At 43.8% G+C, this 12,233-nt stretch overlaps 1 protein-coding gene across 1 annotated transcript; it reads left to right on the top strand.

Moving 5' to 3' along the window:
• The first annotated feature begins 8,084 nt into the window (after window positions 1-8,084).
• LOC141153271 (F-box only protein 17-like) lies at window positions 8,085-11,854 on the top strand. Its single transcript, XM_073637982.1, has 5 exons — window positions 8,085-8,452; window positions 8,566-8,677; window positions 8,969-9,064; window positions 11,189-11,327; window positions 11,571-11,854. Exons 1-5 carry the CDS (start codon window positions 8,098-8,100, stop codon window positions 11,724-11,726), a joined length of 858 nt encoding a protein of 285 aa, XP_073494083.1. The 5' UTR covers window positions 8,085-8,097; the 3' UTR covers window positions 11,727-11,854.
• The last annotated feature ends 379 nt before the right edge of the window (window positions 11,855-12,233 follow it).

Genomic DNA, 12,233 nt, shown 5'->3' with positions numbered 1-12,233 from the left:
GGGAGCTTGGGTGCCACCGGGTTCCACGGCCCGAGCAAACTGTAACGGGTCAGGGAGATGGAACCTCTGAGCTACGATACAAAGGGGCAGTCCTTGTAAGGAAGCGGGTGGCTCCCAGGGTAGGCGGGCAGGTAGTCACGGCAAGTGACGGGGACAGTCTCTGGGTAGAAGGGCAGGAGGTCACGGCAAGTGACGGGGACAGTCTCTGGGTAGAAGGGCAGGAGGTCACGGCAAGTGACGGGGACAGTCTCTGGGTAGAAGGGCAGGAGGTCACGGCAAGTGACGGGAACAGTCTCTTGACAGGCGGGTGGTCACAGCAAGTGACGGCGAAGCCTCCAGATAGACTAGCAGGCAGGTAGCAGGTGGACGCTCCCAGGTGAGTGGGCAAGAGTCTCTGGACAGGCAGGTGGTCACAGCACGTGACGGCAGAGCCTCCAGGTAGGCTAGCAGGCAGGTAGCAGGCGGACGCTCCCAGGTGAGCGGGTAAGAGTCTCTGGACAGGCAGGTGGTCACAGCACGTGACGGCAGAGACTCCAGGTAGGCTAGCAGGCAGGTAGCAGATGAGCGCTCCCAGGTGAGCGGGCAATCAGATCCATAGACAGATTGGCAGGGCTGGTAGGCAGACTGTCGGACCGCAGGAATGCAAGTAGATAGACAAGTATCAGGCAGGTATCAAGCAGGAATCTGGCAGGTAACTGGTAACAGGACCTGAGGGCTGAAGCAGAGTGATAGACTATGCAACAACATTGCTCGGGCACCTCCATTTTGGAGGAGGTGCCTTATATATGGTGAGGTCCTCCGGCCATTGGCCGGGGACTCCTTAGGACGACGCGCGCGGCCCCTTTAAGAGAGGGGGAGCGCGCGCGCCTTAAGCACGGTGGCCGGTAAGCAGCGCGCGCTGCCAGTAGAGCGGGAGGAGGACGCCGGGCACAGAGCGGAGAGGTGAGGGGAACAGCGTCCCTGCCTAGCAGAGGGCAGGGACGCCGACGCTACAACAAGATGTAACTCAGAATCAGTAATGTAATGTATGTACACAGTGACTGCACCAGCAGAATAGTGAGTGCAGCTCAGGGGTATAATACAGGATGTAACTCAGGATCAGTACAGGATCAGTAATGTAATGTATGTACACAGTGACTGCACCAGCAGAATAGTGAGTGCAGCTCTGGAGTATAATACAAGATGTAACACAGGATCAGTAATGTAATGTATGTACACAGTGACTGCACCAGCAGAATAGTGAGTGCAGCTCTGGAGTATAATACAAGATGTAACTCAGGATCAGTAATGTATGTACACAGTGACTGCACCAGCAGAATAGTGAGTGCAGCTCTGGAGTATAATACAAGATGTAACTCAGGATCAGTAATGTATGTACACAGTGACTGCACCAGCAGAATAGTGAGTGCAGCTCTGGAGTATAATACAAGATGTAACTCAGGATCAGTAATGTATGTACACAGTGACTGCACCAGCAGAATAGTGAGTGCAGCTCTGGAGTATAATACAAGATGTAACTCAGGATCAGTAATGTATGTACACAGTGACTGCACCAGCAGAATAGTGAGTGCAGCTCTGGAGTATAATACAGGATGTAACTCAGGATCAGTAATGTAATGTATGTACTCAGTGACTCCACCAGCAGAATAGTGAGTGCAGCTCTGGAGTATAATACAGGATGTAACTCAGGATCAGTACAGGATCAGTAATGTAATGTATGTACACAGTGACTGCACCAGCAGAATAGTGACTGCAGCTCTGGAGTATAATACAGGATATAACTCAGGATCAGTAATGTAATGTATGAACACAGTGACTGCACCAGCAGAATAGTGATTGCAGCTCTGGAGTATAATACAGAATGTAACTCAGGATCAGTAATGTAATGTATGTACACAGTGACTGCACCAGCAGAATAGTGAGTGCAGCTCTGGGGTATAATACAGGATGTAATTCAGGATCAGTACAGGATAAGTAATGTAATGTATGAGCACAGTGACTGCACCAGCAGAATAGTGAGTGCAGCTCTGGAGTATAATACAAGATGTAACTCAGGATCAGTAATGTAATGTATGTACACAGTGACTGCACCAGCAGAATAGTGAGTGCAGCTCTGGAGGATAATACAGGATGTATCTCAGGATCAGTGCATGATCAGTAATGTAATGTATGTACACAGTGACTGCACCAGCAGAATAGTGAGTGCTGCTCTGGAGTATAATACAGGATGTAACACAGGATCAGTAATGTAATGTATGTACACAGTGACTGCACCAGCAGAATAGTGAGTGCAGCTCTGGAGTATAATACAGGATATAACGCCGGATCAGTAATGTAATGTATGTACACAGTGACTCCACCAGCAGAATAATGAGTGCAGCTCTGGAATATAATACTGGATGTAACTCAGGATCAGTAATGTAATGTATATACACAGTGACTGCACCAGCAGAATAGTGAGTGCAGCTCTGGAGTATAATACAGGATGTAACTCAGGATCAGTAATGTAATGTATGAGCACAGTGACTGCACCGGCAGAATAGTGAGTGCGGCTCTGGAGTATAATACAGGATGTAACTCAGGATCAGTAATGTAATGTATGAGCACAGTGACTGCACCAGCAGAATAGTGAGTGCAGCTCTGGAGTATAATACAGGATGTAACACAGGATCAGTAATGTAATGTATGTACACAGTGACTGCACCAGCAGAATAGTGAGTGCAGCTCTGGAGTATAATACAGGATATAACTCCGGATCAGTAATGTAATGTATGTACACAGTGACTCCACCAGCAGAATAATGAGTGCAGCTCTGGAATATAATACTGGATGTAACTCAGGATCAGTAATGTAATGTATGTACACAGTGACTGCACCAGCAGAATAGTGAGTGCAGCTCTGGAGTATAATACAGGATGTAACTCAGGATCAGTAATGTAATGTATGAGCACAGTGACTGCACCGGCAGAATAGTGAGTGCGGCTCTGGAGTATAATACAGGATGTAACTCAGGATCAGTAATGTAATGTATGAGCACAGTGACTGCACCAGCAGAATAGTGAGTGCAGCTCTGGAGTATAATACAAGATGTAACTCAGGATGAGTAATGTAATGTATGTACACAGTGACTGCACCAGCAGAATAGTGAGTGCAGCTCTGGAGGATAATACAGGATGTATCTCAGGATCAGTGCATGATCAGTAATGTAATGTATGTACACAGTGACTGCACCGGCAGAATAGTGAGTGCGGCTCTGGAGTATAATACAGGATGTAACACAGGATCAGTAATGTAATGTATGAGCACAGTGACTGCACCAGCAGAATAGTGAGTGCAGGTCTGGAGTATAATACAGGATGTAACTCAGGATCAGTAATGTAATGTATGTACACAGTGATTGCACCAGCAGAATAGTGAGTGCAGCTCTGGAGTATAATACTGGATGTAACTCAGGATCAGTAATGTAATGTATGAGCACAGTGACTGCACCGGCAGAATAGTGAGTGCGGCTCTGGAGTATAACACAGGATGTAACTCAGGATCAGTAATGTAATGTATGTACACAGTGACTGCACCGGCAGAATAGTGAGTGCGGCTCTGGAGTATAAAGCCGAGACGAGCGACCACTGCTTCCGTCTCATACATCACAGAGGACAGAACCTCCTTATAATGAGTCTCAGTTTTTGTTCCTGACTGCTTGGTTGGAGACTCGTTATGGCACTTATTTCCTTCATAATGATCCCTACTGAGTGCTAAAATAGCGATTGTTCACTACTAACAAAATGTATAAAAAAACAGGTCCATGGTGGTACTATATACCCACTCGTGTTCCTCCGTACTGCTGCTGGTGTCCTCTAACGGTCTCCTCTTCCATTGTGGGTAGAAGCATCAGCTGCCACCAATTTATTTATTTTTTTATTTTACAAACGTCAGCATTTTTTTTTGTAACATCTGACCATAAATAAATATACATTTAAGGTTAGTATATATACACTAATATATATAATTTTTTTTAACCACTAACACATTGTATATATATATACACACACATTATATATATGTATATATATATATATATATATATATATATACATACACACACACACTAATTGGTATATAAAATTAGTATAAAAACAAAAAAAAGGGAGGCAGCACATCCAAAATAGTGAAAAAGTAAAGATCGACACCGGCTGCATTTTCTGGAATATAATGGGGGTTTATTTTGTTTGTTTATTTATTTTTATTTTATTCTTTTTAAAGTTTGGTCTTGCAGGAATCGCATTGACCTGAAGGATCGGGTCACCCGGTCACGTGGATTTTTTCCCTGTTTTTCCAAGTACATTACTTGGTAAAATGAACGGCGTCATTGAAAGCTACAACTCATCCTGCAAAAAAAAAAAAAAATGCCCTTGTACAATGGTCGACTTAAAAAAAAAAAAAAACACGTTATGTCTCCTGGAGGGGGTAGGACAAAAAAAATAATTCAAACTTCAAGCGTATTGTCTAGTCATGAAGGACTTAACAGGTGCACCCAGCTTTACGCTGGGCAGGCTATTTGAGGGATCAGTGAGGGTCCCCAACACCGAGACGTTTGCTGACCTTTTGTTTGGAAATCAATTCAGTAAGTTTTTTATTTTCCAGCATTTTTATATTACCGAAAGACAGCACAATCTAGGGTCCACCTGCCAGTGCCATGCCAGTACCCGGAGTCCTTGTCCTCTGCATTGGTTTTAATCAATGTTGGTAGATTTTGCAGCTGCAATCACTAATGATGGGAAGCTTCATAGCTGCCCAGATTCTCAGCTCTCAGTCCTAGCAGAGGAGGATGTCACAGCAAGGGGGAGAGCCGCCATTCTACTACGGAGCTCATATCCGGAGGCCGTGGTGCTGGTGTACTGGTAAGGCGGAGACTGGAATGGCGCTACCAAAAGGCAGTCCTCCCTCCGCAGTCCGGAATCTAGCCTGTATTGTGCAGGCTGGACTGGAGGTTTAACCCACCGCTCCATTAATATTTAGTGTGTGTGATTGTGCTGCATTTTTTTTTGCTGCTTTTTTCTGAAATCGCTGTATAAAAAAAAAAACCTTTCTGCACTTTAAAAAAAAAAAAATTTGCAAAAATATTAGAATTTTTTTTTTTTTTTTTTTTTTTTTTTAAGCCCAAACTCATCAAAAACTCCTCCTAAAAATTTCTTAAACTTTGGCTCCAATTCATCAATTGCATTTGTTTTTTAAGTCACGTTTTCTTGTCTTGTGACATTTGTTGCTGGCTTTGGTACCAAATGCATAAAAATGGCGCCCGTGATTCATGAATTTGGCGCAAAGTCAAAAATGGTCTTTTTCCTTGTCTTGAATTGCTTTTGGGATTTTTAACACCAAAAGTCGCAGTTTGGTGCCTAAAGTTACAAAAATTGCACCAAAAGTTAGTCGTACTTGGAAATACACCAAAGGAGGACTAGAGTGAAATTGTGCCAAACTTTGCGACTTTTTAAAAAGTTGCATTTGATGAATCAGGCAAAATCATCTGAAATAAATAAACTCCACCAACAAAGTGGAAACCAAAGAAAGACAAAAAGAACAGGCGTGACAAAAAAGGTGCAAAACACACAGACAAAAAAAAGCTGAAAGTCAATGGCGAATCAAGGCCTTTGTTTCTGATCCGAAAACTCAGCAAAAAGTCTCCATGTGCACATAGCCAGGGAGCGGAAACTTCCAAGTTTTGATGGGTTTCTGCTCCAAACACTTCAGTGTGAACACACCCTTAGGCTCCAATCCATCATTTCTGACTTATTGAAGTCTTTTTGTTTTCTTTTTTTAGACTTGTGGAATTCGATGTTGTCTTTTGAGCCAAATTCATCAAAATGGTGCAAACCAGTTTTTGCCACTTTTAAGTGCCAAAAGTCGCAAATACTTTACTAAGTTATAACTTTGTCTAAAATTGCGCCAAATTAAAATCTCCACTGGAAATTTCACTCCAGGCAATGATTGTGCCAAAAAAAAAGGTAAAAGTTGCATTTCATGAATCTGTCTAACAAGCGAAGTTGAGGGAAAAATCCAAAAAGCAACTTGAAAAAATGTGCAAAATCCAGAGAATAAGGCACAAAATGTACAGCAAAAAAAAGGAGCAAATTGCTGTTGAAATGTGGAGCAGAAACCATGATCAGTAAGCATCTTAGTGTCCCAAAAAGTGATCGCAGATGCTGACAGATTCTATTAGCTCTAGTTTTCTTAGAGGGAGCTCAAAGGTGGGGAATCCTTCAGGCTACGAGAGGACATTCCTTGTCCTGCAATGTCTGTGGGAAACTGATCAGAAGTTTAATGGTCTAAACAAAAACATATATATAGAGAATATCAAATGAGTGATGTACTGCCGGATGGGGCTGTGTATAGAGGGACTGTATATAGATGAGGAGTAATATATTGCAGGAAGTATATAGAGGGGATTAAATGAGTGATATACTGCAGGGTGGGGCTGTATCTAGATGGAGTAATATACTGCAGGATGAATATAGAGGATATTAAATGAGTGATATGCTGCAGAATGGGGATGTATATAGAGGGATTGCATATAGATGAGGAGTAATATACAGCAGGATATATATAGAAGATATCAAGTGAGTGATGTACTTCCGGATGGGGCTGTGTATAGTGGGACTGTATATAGATGAGTAGTAATATATCACAGGAAGTATATAGAAGGGGATTAAATGAGTGATATACTACAGGGAGGGGCTGTATATAGATGGGGAGTAATATACAACTGGATGTATATAGAGTGGATTAAATGAGTGATATACTGCAGGGTGGGGCTGTATATAGAGGGACTGTATATAGATGAGGAGTAATGTACTGCAGGGTGTATATAGAGGGGATTAAATGAGTGATATGCTGCCAGATGGGTCTGTGTATAGAGGGACTGTTTATAGATGAGTAATATACTGCAGGGTGTATATAGAGGGGATTAAATGAGTGATATGCTGCCAGATGGGGCTGTGTATAGAGGGACTGTTTGTAGATGAGGAGTAATAGACTGCAAAATTTGGCTGAATGCAATGATGTACTAGAGCAGGGTTCCCCAACTCCAGTCCTCAAGGCCCACCAACAGGTCATGTTTTCAGGATTTCCTTAGTATTGCACAGGTGATGTAATTATCACCTGTGCAATACTAAGGAAATCCTGAAACCATGACCTGTTGGTGGGCCTTGAGGACTGGAGTTGGGGAACCCTGTACTAGAGGACAGGGCTGTTTATAGAAGGTCTGACAGGAGTTATAGACTACAGGATGGGACTGAGAGGAGCGGTGTCCTACAGGATTGGGCTGTATATAGATGACGGAATTTATGTATTGCAGGATTGTGCTGTAAATAAAGGAGGCAGAGAAGAGTAATATACTGTAGGATGGGGCTGCATAGAGGGGGCTGGGGTGATGTACTGCAGCATGATAAATGGAGAGGCTAAGAGCTGTGAGGCACTGCAGGATGAGACTGTAAATAGAGGGGCTGAAAAGAGTGATGTACTGCAGGAGGGTGAGGCCACGGTTGGTTTGTAATTTCTTTTCCTTTTTTTGTAACATGCAATTGTATGTTGCAGAGAGTTGAATGGTGAGAAGTAATGTTGTTCACATAGGACTCTATGTTGGAGGGGTCGGAAGGGAATGATGTTTACATAGGACTGTATTTTGATTTTATTTATAAGGGACTGTATACTGAAGGGGGCTGAAAGGTGTGGAATGATGTTTTTCGATGGGACTCTATATTAAAGGAGGAGTAGGGTTTCTCCTCTACCTTTTCATCTATGGAACTGTGCATGTGATTCAGTCCTGTGTATATCGCCACCTTTGCCAGTCTAGCTCACAGTCCTCCTGAGATAAAAGCCTGATAAGGCCAGTGTGTGTCTGAGCGAGGCTCTATCACCCATCCGGTAACTGCGGACTGACCATATAGCGCCCATCATGTGATCACGAGAACTAAGGTCTTTGCAAGATCAGCTTTGGCGGAGACCCAACTCTGAGCAGTGTGCCATGTAATGGCCAAATATTGCGGTAGCTTTTATGCAGTTGATTTCTATTTCCTCCGTCTTGCAGGCTACGCTCACTTTCCTATGAGGCACGGCTTCTTCCCGGCACTACCGCCAGCTTGGCTTCTGGTACCTTACATGCCAATACCCTCGCTACAACATGTGGCATTTTTCATGGACCTGGAGCCTTTCCCGGAGGAGATCCTCCTCTTGATCCTCAGCTTCGTACCGGCGCGGGAGCTGGTCCTCCGCTGTAGACTGGTGAGCCGGCGCTGGAGGCGTCTGGTGGACTTGCCCTCCCTATGGAGGATAAAGTGTGAGCGAGAACATAAAAAAGAGATTCTCCTTATGGCTGAAAAGTGTCGTTCCTTCTCCTGGCAGAAGGTTTATGTGAAGACGCCATTTTCAAGGAACCTGTTGCGAAATCCCTTTGGTGCAGGTGAGGCTGTGAGACTCGGCCACTTTCTTGTACCGAACTGTATTAACCCCTTCCCATTGGAGCAGGTGGTCGTCTTCCATAAGATAATAATTTTATATTTCCGTTTACTGCAGAAATAATGTCTCACTGGAACGTTATACACGGAGCGCTTGGATGGGGGGTGGAGAGCAACCTTTCGGTTTTAGAAGGTGCAGAACAACAAATCTGCTTCGTCACCTCATTCATGTGAGTAATCTCTCGGCCTTCTGCTGTAACTAAAGGACCATAGAAGGGCGAGTTCATAACCATGCCTGATCCCGATCGCCGGCCCGTGTACACATGCCTCTGTTCATGCCGGCCATTAAATCGTCGGCAGCACATTGTAAACAGGGGACGTGCTGCAGACCAATATGGCGGCTAAAAGTCCTTTTGTATCGGCCCCTTGTGAATGGGTCATAAAAGCAAACAATCGCTGCTTGTTTATTTGCAGAAGTCTGAGCGTCCTGGTGCATGTTAACCGTATACCTCTCTCTACAGCTGGTGCAAGAAGTTTCAGATCATAGACCTGTTACAGGAAGGACTGTCTGAGCATTTCCTGGACGTGCACCAGCCCTGCATCTGCATATCTGACTGGTGGGTTATGATCTTCACTTTGCACAAAGTTTAAAAAGTTATGAATTATTTGGCGGCATCCGCCGTACATGTTCTCCGGGTTTACGCATTGCTTGCATGGACCGGCTCCATACAGCACAGGTGGCAGCAGTGTTGTACAGTTGGCACCAAAAACTATCTGATGTGATAGGAGCCGGCTCTGACTGCAGAAGTTTAACCTCTTAAATGCTGCTCTTGCAAAAAGGCTTCAACATCGGAATCTTCAATTTTGACAGCCATCAGCCCCCCTGCACAACAAGATGGCGGGATGCCGATGGATTGTCACGTCAGCGCGGGGCCTGCTGAAGCCCCCTAGTTCTGCCATAGTAGAACTCCTAGGAAGGGTGGCGTGTGGGTCGTTTTAACCAATGCATTTCAATACTACAAATCGCAGGTTCAAATCCTCCAAGCAATGGAGTCCAAGGGGAATCATTAAAAATGTAATAAAAAAATAATAATTAAATCCACTATGGAGATGGCAAAATGTAAAAGAAAAAAAAAATAGAATTGCCTGAGGTAATAAAATATCCAAGTATTTATCCCATAAAGTAAACGCTAAAAAAAAATCAATCACCAGAATTGCCTTTTTTCCCCCCAAAGAATAAAAAATTGTAAACTAACCCCTCCCGAAAAAAATAAATAAAAATACATATTTAATTTATTTTTAAATAGAAATAAATATAAATTAAATATAAAAATAAATTACTGTATTTTTTCGGACTATAAGACGCACCGGACCATAAGACGCACCTAGGTTTTAGAGGAGGAAAATAAAAAAAAAATTGAGCAAAAAATGTGGTCACGATGCTTTTAAGGGGGAGGGGGTCAGCTGCTGACACTGGTATAGGGGTAATGTCCCCCAATTCTGACAATATCCCCCATCCTGGTATATATGCCCCCCTTCCTTTTATACGTGGTCCCCATCCCCATCCTGCTGGCATCCCTCCATCCTGGTATGCATGGAACCCCTCATCCTTATCCTGTTATGCATAGCACCCCTCTTCCTTATCCTGGTATGCATGGCACCCCTCTTCCTTATCCTGGTATGCATGGCACCCCTCATCCCTATTCTGGTATGCATGGCAACCCTAATCCCTATCCTGGTATGTATGGCCCTCTCATCCTTATCCTGGTATGCATGGCAACCCCTCATCCTTATCCTGGTATGTGTGGCCCCTCATCTTTATCCTGTTATGTATGGCCCCCCATCCTTACCCTGGTATGCATGGCACCCCTAATCCCCATCACGCATCACATAAAAAAAAAACCACTACTACTCACCTCTCCTCCAGCGCTGCGTCCTGTCTGCCCGCACTGATCTCGCCATGTGAGCCGCGCATGGCGTCACTGCCATGCGCGGCTCACAAGGAGAGATCAGCTGGCGGAAGTCACTGCTCCCCACGCCGGGATTGTGTGCGCGGGGAGCAGTGACTTCATGCTCCTTAATAGCTAGCACACAGCGTAGCCGCGGCTCCTGCTGCTGCCGGGCTATCTCGTGTACCCGCTGTTAAAGGGCATGAATATTCACCCCCTCACCACGTCCATGGGCTTGGGGAGCAGTGAATATTCATTTTCTTTAGCAGCGGGGACAGTGTAGGCTGCAGCCTCCTGTGCCCCGCTCTTCTGCCACAACCGCTCCCCCCACACCCCCCCCCCCCCAACATTTGGACTATAAAACGCACCCCCCATTTTCCTCCAAAATTTGAGAAAAGTGCGTCTTATAGTCCGAAAAATACGGTACATTTTTATATTTATATTTAATTTATTTTTTATGTAACTTATATTTTGTAAGTTAATTATAAATCTAAAATATAAGTTAAGTAGAATATATTTAACTTATATTTTATATTTCATTTATTTATATTTCATTTCTTTTTACCACTTTATTTTTTTTTTTTTATAATTTATTGAAAGAAAAAAATAAACTTTACAAGTTTATTGCCGCAGAGGTGGGGAAGTGACTTATGACACTGTTCTCATTGAATAATTATGTGGTCACCCCTCGGCTCTGATGGACATATATATGGTACATATATACTGAAGTGTGTACAAGTGTAAATCCGCCCTAGAAAACATAAGTGCTGACGCCCGGGTCCTTTCCTGTAGGTACGCCGGACGACATAATTGTGGATGTGTCTACAAAATAAAAGTGCAACTCTTGGCGGCAAATAAACAAACTGTGCTAAAGGAGTTTTCTTCGGCCCCCGAACCCATCCCCCAGTGGAACGACACGCGATATCGCCAGGTAGGATATAGTCAGATCATATATAGTGAAGCGGATACTGACTGCTCATGGGAATTGCTAAGCCGGACCCATTTCACTGATATTGGACACACAGAAGGGGGCTGGTTTAGCTATTCTAATGAGCCCATCAGCCGCCCCCTACATTTGCGGTTCCTGTGAGAATGCTGGGTCACCCTCTACGGGCGACTTCTTCTTTCTTGTATGTTTAGTAATATCCGGTCACTTGTGATTTTGTCTCTTCAGGTTTCCTATGAATTCCATAAATATGGGCCCGGTGTCCGATACGTGAAGTTTTGTCACAAAGGTAAAGACACAAAATTCTGGAATGGATGGTACGGAGCTCGGATCACAAACTCATCCGTCACCGTGAAGTGTCTCCACCTCGAGCCCTGTAGATAAGCCCAACGTGTCACCTGGAGCCCTGGACCATGTGTATTTTATAACACTGCGAATATTTTACACTATCACATATATACTGTACATGTACGGATACAAGCGGTTTTTAAATGATAGAATTTTACATTTCTGCACAGAACTCTTTTAAATAAAGCAAATTTTAGTTATAAAACCCAAAACTTAAAGTGTACGAGGAAACAAAACTACGAGCTCTAAATACTACTGTACAGAGTGACTGCAAAACTGCTGCAACCAGAGGAACTATAAATGCTGCTCTGGAGGATAATACAGGAGGTAACTCGGGATCAGTAATGTAATATACAGTGGATTTAAAGTCTACAAACCCCTGTTAAAATGTTAGGATTTTGTCATGCAAAAAAATCTTACCAATTTTAGTTTTTTCCACCATAGAATGTTCTCGTTGGAAGGGACCTCCTGGGTCATCTGGTCCAACCCCCTGCTCAATGCAGGATTCACTAAACCATCTCAGACAGATGTCTGTCCAGCCTC

This window comes from Phyllobates terribilis, unplaced genomic scaffold (genome assembly GCF_046119375.1).
Source record: "Phyllobates terribilis strain yellow unplaced genomic scaffold, ASM4611937v1 Scaffold_7__3_contigs__length_470593459, whole genome shotgun sequence".
NCBI lineage: Eukaryota > Metazoa > Chordata > Amphibia > Anura > Dendrobatidae > Phyllobates > Phyllobates terribilis.
The sequence above is the reverse complement of the archived record's forward strand: the minus strand, read 5'-3'. Positions and strand labels throughout refer to the sequence as shown.

What these genes read in the sequence shown, in the direction of transcription:
- LOC141153271 (XM_073637982.1), top strand. Translation starts at nt 8,098, where the DNA reads ATGAGGCACGGCTTCTTCCCGGCACTACCGCCAGCTTGGCTTCTGGTA. An exon ending in TGCTTCGTCACCTCATTCAT is followed by an intron (nt 8,678 to 8,968) that starts GTGAGTAATCTC and finishes CTCTCTCTACAG; the next exon opens with CTGGTGCAAGAAGTTTCAGA. An exon ending in ACGACACGCGATATCGCCAG is followed by an intron (nt 11,328 to 11,570) that starts GTAGGATATAGT and finishes TTGTCTCTTCAG; the next exon opens with GTTTCCTATGAATTCCATAA.